This window comes from Schistocerca gregaria, chromosome 7, assembly GCF_023897955.1.
Source record: "Schistocerca gregaria isolate iqSchGreg1 chromosome 7, iqSchGreg1.2, whole genome shotgun sequence".
NCBI classification, from domain to species: Eukaryota; Metazoa; Arthropoda; class Insecta; order Orthoptera; family Acrididae; genus Schistocerca; species Schistocerca gregaria.
The window spans coordinates 330,610,665-330,626,791 of record NC_064926.1 but is presented as its reverse complement, the minus strand read 5'-3'; the positions used below and the strand labels follow the sequence as shown (position 1 = coordinate 330,626,791).

General features: G+C 40.5%; 1 protein-coding gene across 1 annotated transcript in view; it reads right to left on the bottom strand.

Annotated features, from left to right (window-relative positions):
• The window catches only part of LOC126281706 (RING finger protein 121), a 98,056-nt gene that overhangs the window by 12,715 nt on the left and 69,214 nt on the right, over positions 1-16,127 (bottom strand). The window contains exon 7 of the mRNA XM_049980881.1: positions 3,616-3,717. Within this exon, the coding sequence (XP_049836838.1) occupies positions 3,616-3,717 (102 nt within the window). The remainder of the gene's footprint in view (positions 1-3,615; positions 3,718-16,127) is intronic.

Sequence of the window (16,127 nt, the reverse complement as noted above, 5' to 3'; positions counted from 1 at the left end):
AACGTCCATGAACCCTGCAATGAGATCAAAGATGACACATGTCATTGCTGAATGCCATGAAGCCCTTGTGAGTTGTGAGGCTAGTAGGAAGAAACGGGATAAACCAGCTGTGGATGCTTGGTCATACAGGAATCAGTGATGATGAACAGCTGACAGGCTGGCCAGGACAGGTTTAATGACTCCATTTGGTGGTAAGCTCAGAAGAAAAACTTCAAACAGCCAAGATCACTAGTAAAGCTTTTATCCTGACAACCAGTTTCAGTAAGACTACATTATCATCTATCTTCATATCTGCAACACATAGAACCAAGTCGATAGGGTAATAAGTTTACAAGTCAAGCATAACAATGTACAAAATTAATTATCCATATACTTGGAAAAGTAAGATACCTTCTGCTCTATAAATTTACGTAATCCCCTCATCTGGGCCATGTATCATGTCATAACAAATACGCATGTGAAGATCATGAAGATCACTAGACATAGGCATGTCAAATTTAAAATAAACAACATGTATATCCGTGGTCTTTACATGCATATTCATGATGTGACACGATACATAGCATAGAGGGAGGAAATTAAATGAATTTGTAGAGCATAACGTATGTTATTATTCCAAGTGTATGGACAATTAATTTTGCACATTGTTATACTTGACTTGTAAACCTACAGTCCTGTCAACTTAGTTCTGTCCATTGCAGATCTGAAGATGGTAACTTAAGTCTTACTGAAACTGGTTTTCGAAAGAAATGTTTCACTAGTGATCTTGGCTTTTTGAAGTTCTTCTGAGTTTATTACACTGCAGATCGCCCCCATTCTGGCACAATGTAAGGAATATATAATCCTATTTGGTAGACCGAAACCTATCCTAACCATCACTAAATCCTGTGCTGGGATAAAAGACACGTTAAAGTCATGATAGGACTGATGACTGACCATGGGAACTTCAAGCAACACCTACACATGATGGGTATAGAGAAAAAAGTCCCCAAGGGCAGACTAAGTGGTGAGGGGGATGAGACCACACTACATACAATCTTTCAATGTGAAGTACTGAGGGCCACAATGCAAAGGTCATTAATTTCTGAAGAACCTGTGTCTAATAACAAACAAGTAAAAAGCCCCCTACTACTTTTAAAAGCTGCTGGCCGGCTGTACTACAATTAATGGAAGAGAAACCTAACAATAAAACGAGTTTGGATTCCAGCATCAGTGTTCTTTTGTCTACCTGCATTAGTCAGTCAGTCAATGGCCCTAACACACTACACTAGCGCACACCCGAAATTACTTCAGTGTCTATCAATTCTCTCCACTCAGGATACTGTACCACATTCTGCTGCCAAGAAGTCTTCTGTTTTGTTGCGAACGTGGTACACATTTAATATGAAAATAAAGGCACATTGGTAAAGTTATTTATAAGTGTAGAAATTCATTTGGTTACTTATAAGCATGGTTCTTTGGATATCACACGTCAAAAGAGTTAGTTGAGTTCATTATGATGAGTTTACAGGATAAATAAGAATTGCTCTATGTAAAACCTTAAGTTTGAACTTGGGCAAATGTTCTGGAGGAATGGGTGGACGTGTGGAAAGCAAGGTGTGGAGATAGGAAAGGAGAAACACGCAGAGAGTTAAGAGTGACGCGTGGCTGGGAGACGGGCCAGGCGCGTGGCCGGGAGGCGAGATGGGTGCGGCATTTGGGGGCAGGAGAGGGGCGTGACAACAGGAGAGGGACATGGGGATGGGAAAGAGGGGGTATGAGAGGGGCGTGATAACATGAGAGGGACAGGGGGATGGGAGAGAGGGGGTATGAGAGGGAAGTGGAAGAAAAAGGAGGGAGTGAATGTGAAGGAGAGAAAAAAAACAGAAATGGAATGCATGTTACTTTGGATCTGTTGTCTGGCGCTCACCAATATAGACACTAAATCCATGCATTGTTTCAAATGTTTATCAACTTTGTGTCCAGAAGTTGTCCCGCAATTGCGAGGCTCCAAAACGAATGCTGTAAGTAGTCTCTTCTTCCAATGTATCAGTTAACCATGCCACCAGCCAAAAAGTCAATATAGCTCAGTTTTTTTTGCTTTTTCTATCACTCAGCTGTGGGCTCCCAAATAAGGGAAGTTTCAGTGGTACACAAACATTTTTCAATTTATGTGGCATCCAACACTAACTATATCAAAAAGAAACTTCACTAAAGAAATATTTAGTACTGCTGATACACATACAAAAAAGTAAATAAAGCCTGTTCTACATGACTGACCTTCTGTTCTAAATAGAATATTCGAAGTGTGCCCACCTTTTGTGCCTGTGTGTGAATCAGCAAAAGTGTGTCTACAACATCAAGGATCTACAGACTGTCAAGTGTGAAGTTCTAAATTTCCTAGTATGCTGTATACTATGCATGTGCAGAAACACAGGATTCTGGTAGCGTCTGCAAATATCAAAAGTTATAACCTATCCTGATCGAGCTCACTCCTATTATAGAAAATGATTTTCTGCTTCTGTGCCTTCCTAATCTTTGTTTTTGTGGAAAATCAAAAATTTACTTAAGATCCTAGCATTTTTCTTGCTAGTGTTCTCCTATAAGAGAGACAAAATATCTGAAAGCTTTAAGTATTTATGTTTTACACAGAAAATACCTATACTATGCAAAAATGAGAATGTAAACAACATATGAACAAAGTTTTAATGAAAATTATTTCAACAGTGAAAGAATCAGATTTACTGGATGAGAAAAATAATTTTCGTTGTTATTTGGCACTTAGCAAGAAAACAAGTTACAAAGAATAAAGCAAAAAGGCACTATTTACTGTGTTCTACATGTTGTCTGATGTGTTGGCAAGTACATATTTTCTTGAGCAAATACATGCAAATGTTCTGAAATGTTTGGATGACACTTTTCCTATTCTTTCAGTTCTCAGGAGTGTAGAAAATTTACCACACAAGTGTTGACAAGAACTTCCACTATGAATTCTGCTTTGGTCATAAATAAACTCTACCATCATTGCTCTTTTTACATTCTGTTACGTATTTCAATTTTTCCATAAAAGGATAGTCCCACATAACCAGACTTTCACCATTCACATACCAAACTGCACAGCAGACAGCACTCACATCACTGCCAATTTTGTCGCTGATGTGTGAACAAAAATGATCACTCAAAACAAACAAGAGGTAGTACTGGAACAGAAAGCTATGGGTGCTGCACTCTTTGCCTTGAGTAGTCAATTTAGAAAACAAAGTCGACTGTGTAAAAGGGGCTTAAGATTATCCTAACTTTCAAAACTATTAGTTCTTTCATTGGGGAGGCGAGTGCTAGGTAACGCTTGCAGGACAGAATTGTGCATCAAAACAGGGAACAAAGAAGCTACTTCATTGGCAGAATGAGACAGGTGCAAAATAACAAACATTTGCTCGAGAACATATGTATTTGCAAACACATCAGACAATGTGTAGAACACAGTAAATAGAGCCTTTTTAGTTGATTCTTTGTAAAACACACACACACACACACACACACACACACACACACACACACACACACACACTTACTTGCCATTAGTGTACATATAAGTAAAAACGTTTAATTTTTAAATTATTATAAATTAAAGGATACGGATTACAGAACATCCTCTTTAAGTCTACCTTCTCCTTGCAATACGGACAAGTCTGTTTCTTACCCACAATGCACCATCCACGGATGCAAAATTCATGGAATCTGTATTCATAGTTAAGGCTTAAATAATGAGTTACAGTGCAAATACATCAATGATATTCTAATTACATGTAGAATACAGAAAATTAAAACATTCATGGAATAAAAAATGACAGCTTTTTATCCAAGTAACTGATGTTCCCTTATAATAGACAAAGATCTATTTAAAAAAAAAATTATACACGGTATTCAATGGTGCTCTTCTGGAGTACTTTTATTTATGTATCCAGTGTTCTCTGAAAACATACAAGTGCGCTGAAAGCTCACCAACCAATTCATTTAATGTAGCATAGGAAGTTAACAAATGATGTTAACATGAGTGGGACAGAATTGTCTATCAAAACAGGGAATAAAGAAGCTACTTTACTGAGAGAATGAGACAGGTGCAAAATAACAAAAAAATTGTACATGGAAAAAAATGTATCACTGGAGGGCAGGAAACACACAAAGTGAAGCAAAGGAGATGGAAATAACAATGGACTGTAAAAACATGTGAAATCATTTAGGGAACTTGTTTCCTTTATTAACAAGGACTGCAAAAATTAAGTTTCACATTTGAGAACATTTATAACAAATTGTAACTATAAACAATGGAAAATCCCAAGTAGAAATATCAATGGTGTAGGAAAAGATAGATTGATAATTACCATAAAGATGACATGTTAAGTTGCAGACAGGCACAATTAAGATACTTATGCAAAGCTTTTGGCCTCAGCCTTCTTCAGCAAGAGAGAAACAGAGAAACACACACAATTCATACACATAAGCAGGCATTCTGGCCTGCACTACCGGTGATGGGAGTCATGTGTGCATGAGCTGTGCTTGTTTGTGTGTATGAATGGTGTGTGTTTCTCTCTTTCTCTTTTGCTGATGAAGGCTGTGGCCGAAATCTTTGCGTAAGTGTCTTAATTGAGCCTGTCTGCAACTTAATGTGTCTTCTTTACGATAAGTAGCAATCAGTCTTTTCCTACATTGTTAAATTGAACTTAGGGTGGAAGTTAAATTTGGCAGGGAACAAAGGGATAAATAAACAGGGCTTACAGACAGGTAGGCGGAAGTGTGCCATGCGGGCACATTTTGATATCGATAGCTCTCATTCATTATTATCCTTTTTGGTCATAATAGCTTCTTGAGCGGTTTGTCGCCCGCAGAGTGCAGGTTTGTAGACCAGCATTTAAAGCACGAGACACTCTCGAAGTGACGAGCAGTTGAGTGGTGTGTCAGACAACGGATGCAGAGAATGCCGTGATGCTGTGGCCAACAGTATCCTTGGCCCTCTGCTAAAAGTTGCGTTCTGGTCACTGTGGACTTGGTGGGATTGAGTGTCAGTTGGCCATGAAGATTGTTTGTTGAAAAAGTCAGCCCTGCATGCTGCATGGAATCTGATTTGTTCTCAGGATTTGAATTTGCAAGAATGTCCATTGAGATGCCGGATTGGGTTCCTGTCTGCTAGTTTCAGGAAACAGGTGCAGGGGCATCTGGTGAATAACGTCTCTTAGTTCCTGATTCTTAGCAAAGTCATAAAACTTAACTGATGCTAGCCCTTTGTCAAATGGCTCTCAACTTAAGCTTCAATCCGCAAGAAATTATGGTGATGGTCCAACAACCATGTACACGATTATGTTTTATCGTACAGTGGATATTCCAACTTGCACAATGGCTATTCTAACTTGCCATCCTGGTTATCCACTGTGACATGTAAACATCTTTATTCACGAATATTTTAAATGGTTTCACCCAAGTTACAAGTCTGAATACATGTGCGACTAAGCTAGTGGTGCTCAAGGTGTCTGACTAAGTTTAGCCACACCTACAATTAAAATTTATTGTTTATTCTGGAAACAGGTGCTTCATGCACAACATTCACGTTTTTCAAGCATATTTACAGTGTCTATTTCTGTTGTAAATGCAAATTGTTAATTAACAACGGAAAATCTAGGATGTCTGTGGATGGCAGTCACCACTACATAGACAGACACTCTAAGAAAAGGCATTTATCGTATCAAGGCTTCTTTATCTGGCCCCAAAATATAAACAACAGATACATTAAGCTATCCTGCAACATACAAACCACTAATTAACAATTTGATAAAGGTTAGTTGCTACTTAACACACAGCACCGATAGGCACAACGAAAAGACTGTCAGAAAATGAGCTTTCGGCCAACAACGCCTTTGACCACACACACACACACACACACACACACACACACACACACACACACACACACACACACACACACAAGTGCATGCCACTGCAGACTCTGGCTGCCGAGGCCACACTGTGACCAGTTGTGTGTGATGGAAAATGCAACCAGATGGTGGATGTTACGGAAGAGGCCAGGGCACGGAGGGGGAGTGATAGCAGGGTAGGTGTGGGTGGCTGTACAGTGCTGCTTGTGGGAGCATACACGGAAGAAGTGGAGAGTAGGGCACTTAGGTGTAGAAGGTAGGTTAGATGGATGGTGGGGGGTTAGCACAAAGTGAGACAGGTAAAAAGAATGTATATGCGTTAGTGGAATGAGGACTGCATAGTGCTGGAATGGGAACAAAAGGGGATGGGGGTAATAGGATAGATAGCAAGGAGACTCCCCATATAAGCAATTCAGAAAAGCTGGTGTTGGTGGGAAGGATCCAGATAGCACAGGCTGTGAAGCAGTCATGGAAATGACGAACATTGTGTTGGGTGGCATGCTAAGCACTGCAGTGGTTATCTGTTTCTTAGCGACAGTTTGTCAGCAGCCATCAATGGGAGGGAAAAATTGTTAGTTGTACGCCCACATAGAATGCAGCACAGTGGTTGCAGCTTATCTTGTAGATCACATGACTGGTTTCACAAGTAGCCCTGCCTTTCATTGGATAGGTGATGCTTGTGACGGGACTGGAGTAGGTGGTGGTAGGAGGTTGTATGGGACAGGTCTTGCATCTATGTCTCTTAATGGGATAGCCATGAGGCAAGGGGTTAGGAGGAGGAATTGTGTCGGGATGGATGAGGATATTGTGTAGGTTCAGTGGGCAGTGGAATATGACTGTGGGAAGGGTGGGAAGGATAGTGCGTAGCACATTAAAATGGCTCTGAGCACTATGGGACATCTGAGGTCATCAGTGGTAGGACATTCTTCATGAAGACAAGTAGTCGAAACCCAGGCGGAGCATGTTATTCAGTTGCTCCAGTCCTGGGTGTACTGAGTCACGATGGGAATGCTCCTCTGTGACTTAACAGTGGGACTTTGGGAGATGGTGGGTGGCTGGAAAGATAAGGTGTGGGAGATTTGTTTTTGTAAAAGGTTGCGAGGGTAATTGCGATCTGCAAAAACCTCAGAGGGACTGCTCATTACCACAGATGCGATGGCCTCAGGTGGCTAGGCTGTATGGAAGGGACTTTTTGGTGTGGAATGGGTAATAGCTGTCAAAGTGAAAGTATAGCTGGTGGTTGGTAGGTTTGATAAGCACAGAGGTACTGATGCGACCATCCTTGAGGTGCAGGTCAACATCAAGGTAGGTGGCTTGTTGGGTTGAGTAGGACCAGGTAAAGCAAACGGGGGGGATGTCGAGATTCTGGAGGAATGTGGGCAGGGTGTCCTCACCCTCAACCAGATCACAAAAATGTCATCAATGAATCGGAACCAGGTGAGGGGTTTGGGATTCTGGGTGTTTAGGCAGGATTCCTCTAGATTGCCCAGGAATAGGTTGGCATAGAATGGTGCCATGTGAGTGACCATACCCATATCCCAGATTTGTTTGTAGGTAATGCCTTCGAAGGAGAAGTATCTGTGGGGAGTTCATAGTTGGTCTTGGCGATTAGAAAGGAGGTTGTACGTTTGGAATGCGTTGGGCATTGTAAAAAGGTACTGTTCAATAGCAGTGATGCCATGGGCATTAAGCACCTTAATGTAAAACGAGGGGCATCAACAATGATGAACAGAGCACAGATGGAAACAGAACGGGAACTATGGAGAGTCAGTGGAGGAAATGGCCGGTACCTTTTATATAGGACAATAGGTTGCATGTAATACACAAAACGGGTTGATTTTTCAATGCAGAGATTCCCTCAGTAGGGCTATAATAACGCATCCTGGGTGGTTGGATTAATGGACTTCAGGAAGAGTGTAGAAGGTAGGAGTGTGGGGAGTGCTAGGGTTAAGGGGGGGGGAGAGAGAGAGAGAGAGAGAGAGAGAGAGAGAGAGAGAGAGAGACAGACTCTCTGGGGAGAGGTTCTGGGATGGGTTTAAGGATTTCAGGAGAGACTGGAGATGCTGCTAGGGTCCTCAAAGGGGTCACTGGGGCATAGTTTGTAGGTGGATGAATCTGACAGCTGGTGGAGTCCTTCTGCCACGTAATAACAGTGGTGGAGCCTTTGTCAGCAGGTGGGGTTATAGGTTTGGGATCAGTTTTTAGGTGGTGGATTGCATCTCTTTCCTTGGCTGTAACATTAGTTTGCAAGTTGAGGAATTTAGGAAATGATTCTGAGGCCAGGTTCAAGGTTTAGAAATTCTAGAAACCTAACATGGGGTGATGAGAGGCAATCAGGGTGGATAGTGAACTGAGTCAAGGTTCAGCATTGCTCTTTGGGTGAGTCCGATTGGCAGGGTTGGAAGGGAATGTTTCCACTGTAGGGACCAGGAAAAGGAGAGCAGGTCTTTAACAAGTCCTGGGAGACTAAATGTGGGAGTGGGGCAAAAGGAAAGGCCTTTGAAAGGAACTAATTCTTCTGCAGGGCTACAGCATTTGGAGGAATGGTTTGTAATTTTATTTTGGGTCTGTTCAGATTCTGGAAGGTTTCAATGTGTGCTATGGGATCCAGGAATTTGGAATGCCATAGCAAGAGAATTTTACAGATGGAGGAGGAGGCTTGGGCCTGATTGATATGGTTTTGCAGTACTGTGTTGGCGAGGGTTAAGGACTGGCGGAATCTGAAAGGACAGAGGTCATTGTGACAGAAAGGGTGGCAGCCATAGATGGGTAATTTGAAATTAAGGCTGTTTGGCAAGATTTAATGAGCCAAGCAACGACTCAGGAAAAGTAAGGAGGGGGGGGGGGGGGCTGGGCTCCGGCTAGGGAGAAGGAAACTTTCCTGTATTGACGCATATTGAAGGAGTAAGCATCCATGGAGGAGGATAAACTTGTGTAAAAATATGTAAATAACGTAGAAATATGCCCAAAAAGTCCGCAAAAATACACCCAAACACAAGGGGAAAAATCACAAAAAGGATGAAATGGATGGAGTAGGGGAAAACAAGGTGAAATCTGTGGGAGTAGCCCGATAATGAAAGGAGTAGCCCGATAATGAAAGGCAAAAACCAACTGAAATTGGTGTGAGGATAAAATGGGATTACAGAAAAATTAAATTGAAAGACTGTAATGGTTATTGCTAGTGGATAAGTGTGAAGAAGGGGGACGGCAGATGTGACTAGTTTGGGGGATTTGGTACATGCGAACTGGAATAGAGAGGTGAATGAGCAGGGGTGGGGAAGGGTTGGTAAGATGAGATACAAGTTCGTACAGCACATGCAAGTAAGGGAAATAACATGCAAAAATACACGAGTGTGACACAGGAAGAATAATCAATTTGAAGGTATTGGATTAATGGTATTGGTGGGAGAAATGTGTGACACGAAATGACGTGCCAACAATCAGTGCGGTCATGAGGCCGTCTGTTGTGCATGGCCAAGACAGTTGATACAGTTTAGCTTGTACACAGAGTATGCACTGCTGTGCAGTTTGTAAGATAACAAGAGAAACAAAGAACACAAGATAAAGAAAAGCCTTGGAATGATAGATGCCTTTACTGAGAGTGTTTGTATGTCTAGTGGCAATCACAATCCACACTTAAGTGAAGAATGATAAATTGCTTGGCTCTGAAACTTCAACTTGTATCATACTTTGAATTTAATGTTGTCAGTCTATAATGCTTGCTTCAAAACAGTGGTTTTCCTTCTTATTATCTGATAACAGTCACATGATATTGGCTGACTGATGTTAATGACCTGTTAGCTGTTTTTAATATGTTTTTGAAACTTTTACGGTGGAATATGTAAGTTAATTTTATAGACTTGTGATCTGATTTGACTTGTGTACCTAGCATCTCTCAAATTAACTTAATGTTGTCTCAAAAAATTATTTTTCTTTAATTTTCACTCAGTCATTTCTGAAAGTTATGTAAATCTATGAACAGTTGTGTTACTGCAAATTAATTAATTTTGCAGGAGGGGGAGGGGTAGTTACTCAGATTGTCTTGCATAATTTTCTGTGTTCTCATATAAAGGTTTGTGTTTTTAGTAATTTGTGGCCCAGTATCCTTCTAGTCAATACCAGCTCCCTAATACATTGCAAGAAGACAAGTGCAGGAGAAAATATTGGGTGAGTAGAATGGTGGCGATGAGGTGTGGGAGGAATGCAGCAATTTTCTGCCTGTTGCACGAGGCAAACTGGAAGGGATTTTTACATATTTACAAAAAAGTGATGAGTGCCATCTCTCATTACGTTGCATGTCAGCTATTCTGCTGAAGTATTTTACTTATTTACTTAAGATAATCTATGCATACAAAGATATAAAACATGAAGATTGCTTATCTTAAGACCCTTGACTACCCAGAACAGCCTAAGGCCAGTATTAATTGAAGTCAATTTCTGGTGTCATTAGGAGCCCCTGTGAATCACACGGCATTGCTTCATTTGAAGCCTGTTAGCTGATGGCAGCTAGCAGCAGCACTGAGCTGCATGCTATTTACTTATATATTAATTGATGTCATTTATCCTTTAATTACATGTATTAACACAAGATCAAAAATATATCACAATCTGTTTATTTCAGGTCTTGACCTAGTATCAAAGTAAACTGAAAATGGATTAATCAAAAAAATAAAACAGTTAACACTGCTAAAGGTTATTTTTTGTGGATAAAAATACCACTGATTGTAAGAGTATACTTACAGGTACCTTATAAAGATGGAGGTAAAATCAAAATATTGTGTGTGTGTGTGTGTGTGTGTGTGTGTGTGTGTGTGTGTGTGTGTGTGTGTGTACAAAAACATATCAGCTGTCTGCACTAAGTATGTGTATGTGTGTGACATATCAGCTGTCTGCACTAAATAAAAGAAAATGAATATAAGTTTGTAAGAGGTAGTGTAAAAATTACATAATCAACTCTCTGTAACTGCACTATCTACATTACAAAGTTCATTTACTGACTGAGTATATAGCACAAAAAGAAGAAGATGAAGAAGAGCATCATCAATATGTTACAATGCCAAAACTGCTGAGAATCTCCGTCCAGAGAAGAGACATATGATCAACGGGCTGACTCATTTATACATAGAGGCAAGTAAGATATGGGTTGAGAGAGAATACGACACATATTTACAGGGTCTTTTGTAATCTCAGAATCGGTTATATATGCAAGAATTATGATGCACAATGAGCTCATGGTAACACGAGTAATAATAAAAATCTCAGTTATCTACCTTGAGGAATGATTTATTAGAACTTATCCCACAGTCCATGTGACAAGTAATAAAATTATATGTGAGGTATTAATCATACCCTTTGTGAACAACTTGAAGGAACAAAGAGTATTATTCCACTGTTTAAGAGCAGACAGTAAATCACAGTCTTCAAATATTACATGATGAAACAAAATTGCACTTTAGTGATCATACAGTTGTTATAATCACATCCAAATAACTACCGCCAGCATGGATAGCTAGCAATGGTTCACTGCAACAAGCCAAAACTCATGATACCCAAGAATACCTCCAATAACACCCATTGCGAAAAATTTAACTGGAAAAATAGGCTGAACAACTGCTTTCAAAAATTTCAAATGCTATACTTTGTCAAACCATTAGATAAAAGTCTACCTCAAACAGAAGTGGAGCATAGCAAAGCATGCCCTACACAAATGATGCAGAGCCTCAGCTGCTGATGCATACTTATGCAGACAATGCGGCACAAATCATTACAACTTGACAGATGCACTTCAGTTTTCTGCTGATATTTTCTATGGCACAGGTAAGTGTCGAGCTCATTCCTGTGAAAATACCATCCTCCATTTGCTTCTCCATAGATGTCAAATCAGAGATTATACCTCTCAGTATTCACTGGGAACTGAAAACTTTATCTTCCTTTCTATGCCAGATTTATCCATCATTACAGTTTGCTTAAAGTTACAAGTGATTTACATAATAAAGACAAAACTGCAATTAACATTTTATTTCAAAAGGAAGTGGAGATGAAATGTGTATTATAATGTATTGTGGTACTGAATAAAATATGTTGTCAATTACAACTGAAGGCAGTTTACTTATACCACAACCAGTTTTGGGCTTATGCCTATCTTCAAAGTGAAAACACATTCAGTTTCACGTTTCCCCCTGTAATGTTGGGAGTTTACTGTACACCCCAAATGTTGAAAAAGGAGACATAAGTGAAACCACGAGGCATGGCAAAGTGGTACAAGCTGAATGTGTAGTAACCTGCCAGTTACTGTACTTACCAACCATGGCAGACTTAAGTCAGGCAACTACGGCAAGTGTAGTGCCTCTGACATTCAAACTGTGTGCCCAAACCTACCCGAGAAAGCCACCAGATGCAGCCCAGTCACTGACCACTGTCACCAGGTCTGCATGAGTGTGCAGCACTATGGTTGGTTGGTTGTTTGGGGAAGGAGACCACACAGCGTGGCCATCGGTCTCATCGGATTAGGGAAGGATGGGGAAGGAAGTAGGCCGTGCCCTTTCAGAGGAACCATCTCAGCATTTGCCTGGAGTGATTTAGGGAAATCACGGAAAACGTAAATCAGGATGGCAGGACGCGGGATTGAACCATCGTTCTCCCGAATGCGAGTGCAGTGTCTAACCACTGCACCACCTCGCTCGGCGCAGCACTATGCCAGCAACATCTAATGTGGATGGTATCTTTATAAGGGCCTGAAGTTGTTAAATGTGTTCGAGATGTGTAAACTATTTTCATCATATTCTTACTGATTTTGCTCAATCGGTCAATAAGTTTTATCTTTTTTACAGCTGTGGTTTCCTTGTATTCATAGTCAGCAAAGAATGACAATGCCAAGAGCCGAATTTTCACGTGTTTTGGATTCAGTGGTTTTCTGTCATTCAGCTCTTCCATGGAGGCTTTTCTATGGACACCTCTGCAACAGCAGCAGGTGCACACACACCCGTGGTGGAGCAGTGGTTGGCTGTGCTGACCCAGGCCAGTTGTTCATGTGCTGCTGAACCCCCCTGCCCCCCCCCCCACCCCCCAAACCATGATGCATGATGAATCACCCAAAAATTGGCGTTCAGGGGTTCAGGGTGGTCAACATGGAGGTCAGTAAGTCCTTTTTCCTTATCACAGATATCCCCTTGTATGCATCACTTACTGTGCCAGTTAGCTCCTCATCACTGAACTAGCGTCACTCTTTTTTTGACAGGAGGTGTTGTTTGCAGTCCTCTTACCACCACCAGTGTACACATGTGGTCACTGTGCACGGTGAATTCTACCCATGTCGCAAACAGCTGCAATAATCGTGTTTTGCATTGGTGGCTGAGCTTCATGAACTGTCATCAGTGTCAATTCATCACCTCAAACAAGGAACCTGTTACGTAAGGCTCATTTGAAAGTGTATGTCAATAGTTACAACACAAAAAATATTAGTTGCCAATGTTTCACCATGTGCATTAGGATGCTGACAGAAAATGAGTGTCAGGAAGGTGCAGAGATCAATCTTCTACGGGATGTTCATATTACATTTCACAAAATGGACACTGTCAACTTTCAAGAAAAGTTCAAAGCAAATAATCAACTCCACCATGAACACCGAATGCAAAATTGTGTGCCACTATGACCACAAAGGTTTGCACCATCAAAAATGAAGGTGAACTTCTTGGGAGTTACACACCATACAGGACATTTTGTTAGGTATCCACTCTTAAAGAATGCATATAGAATCATATTGGTGTACCAGGGCAATGAGAACTGATGGAATGTGATGGCATACAACCGAATATGAGGAGAAGGAGATTAGTGTTTAACGTCCCATCGACAACGAGGTCATTAGAGACGGAGCACAGGCTCCGATTAGGGAAGGATGGGGAAGGAAATCAGCCGTGCCCTTTGAAAGGAACCATATAGGCATTTGCCTGAAATGATCTAGGGAAATCACGGAAAACCTAAATCAGGATGGCTGGACGTGGGATTGAACCGTCGTCCTCCCAAATGCGAGTCCAGTGTGCTAACCACTGCACCACCTCGCTCAGTAACTGGATATGAAACAGTCTGTTGTGGAGCTTATTGTAAAACTGGCTATCCTTTAAGGTGTAGCTGTACACAGTGCGACATATGTTTCATAGGCATGATGAAAACAGACATCCAAAGGCTGAATTTTCTGGTTCTGAGGGATAGTTTGCTCTAAAGTAGTATGATTTTTATAAACGTACAAGCAATCAAGCAAAAGAAAGTTATTTTGACCAGCTATTGGTCAAAAAAAGTGTGCATACCATAGTTGTAGTTCTCTTACAACCATTTTCCCACTCTTGCTCACTGTGACCTAAATATTCCCTACTGCCCTCGCAAGATCATTCACACGAGAAAGGATCTTAGGGAGCAGAGCAACTCCCAAGTCCTTACAACACAATAAATAACTTTCCAGCCAATTTACCATCCAGATTAATAGTCAGCATAATTGCATATGAATGTGTTAATGCATTGATGTTCGCTGATCTTGATACAGTTCTCTTGGTACCTCTAATTTCCCGGGTTCCTTTCATATGCATTTTGCTGAATGATGGGATCAGTTTTCTTATCTCATCTACAAACTTTTGGGCTGATTCTACAGTTTTCTGTGCATCATAAAGATGATGCTTTGTTTAAAATTTTGTTATCTTACATCTTCCAATTCTGCAGCACTGTTTGAAGTTGTGCGACTACTCACTGCATCCTTTGAAATCACTGCAATCTATTCCATGTGCAATTTTATGTGCATAACATAGTAGGTCACTATCATGCACATCCTGTAAATTGTATTGAACATCCTTGAAACATGCAAACAACAGCTTTTGTAAGATGGCGCCGTTAGGATTGTGTGGTGATATGATGCTCCAAAATCAGTTGAAATTAAATAGTTCTTCATGTAGAAAGTGTAAAAAACGTGTAGTCAAAGGAATTCGGTGCATTAAGTGCAGCTTTTGGTTACATGAGAAGTGCGCAAACGTGTGTCTGAAATTTATAAATGACGATATTCAGTGGACGTGCCTCGACTGTACTAGTGACGAACATGCGCGACTAACATCCGCACTAAGCTCTAAGGACGAAATTATCCGTCTTCTTCAAAGTGACATTGATGCTCTGAAAGCAGAACTGACGTTACTAAAGCAAGAAAATATAGCATTGAAACGTGAAAAGTGTTGTGCATGTGAAAAAACTCAAGTATTGGATGGACCTACTTCGGCAAATACGCGGAGTGATACAACTGACAAAGAACGAAAAAATTCAGCCGCCATTACGAAAGAAAAAGAAACTAAAGATACTGACGTACCAAATAAATATAAGTGGACCAGCGTAACGTACAAAAAAGACAGAAAGAAGCATTATAATAAGACAGAAAGTGAATTTTTTATTATAGGTGACTCATTATTGAAAAACATAATCGTACCAAACTCCGAAATTGACGTTCGGCCTGGAATCAGGACGCATCAATTGCATACACACCTAAACAACGTCTTAAACTCAAGAGAGAACGCAGGAAATAAGCATAGCAGAAATCCAAAAGGTGTTTTTATCCATGTGGGAACAAATTCGCTTCGAACCAACAGTGAGGAAGAAATTGTAAACCACACAAGGAACCTCATCCGAACGGCCAGAAGACTGTACCCGAATTCCAGAATAATAATAAGTGGCATTGTGTACAGGAGATCGGTGAGTGACAGCTATGTGCAGCGAATAAACGGCGATATTAAAGAACAGTGCAATATGCTAGGAGTCGTTTTTATTGATCCCAACAAATTTCTAAGTGCAAAGTGTCTTGCCAAAGATGGTCTACATCTGAACAGGTTGGGCTCAAAAATATTCAGTAAGATGTTCTTAGATACTTGCCAGATCATAAAAAATAAGGGAAACTTATAAGTAGTGATGGGGGTGAAAAAACGTGTGTAGCATTAAGAAAGAAAAAACCAAACCATTATCTGGCAAGAAATATGCTAAAGCCTGTAAGAAATAGTCAAAGTAGGTATGTTATCCACTGGAATATAAATGGCTTAAACACTGATGCTTCTAATAATAAAAGCTCCAAAATAGATGAATTGGAAATCATTCTGTCAGAATATGCAAATATTAAAGTTGTTTGTTTAAATGAACACTGGTTGACTGAGGGGACAATTAAAATTCTGAACAAAATAGGGAACTTCAGATTAGCAAGTA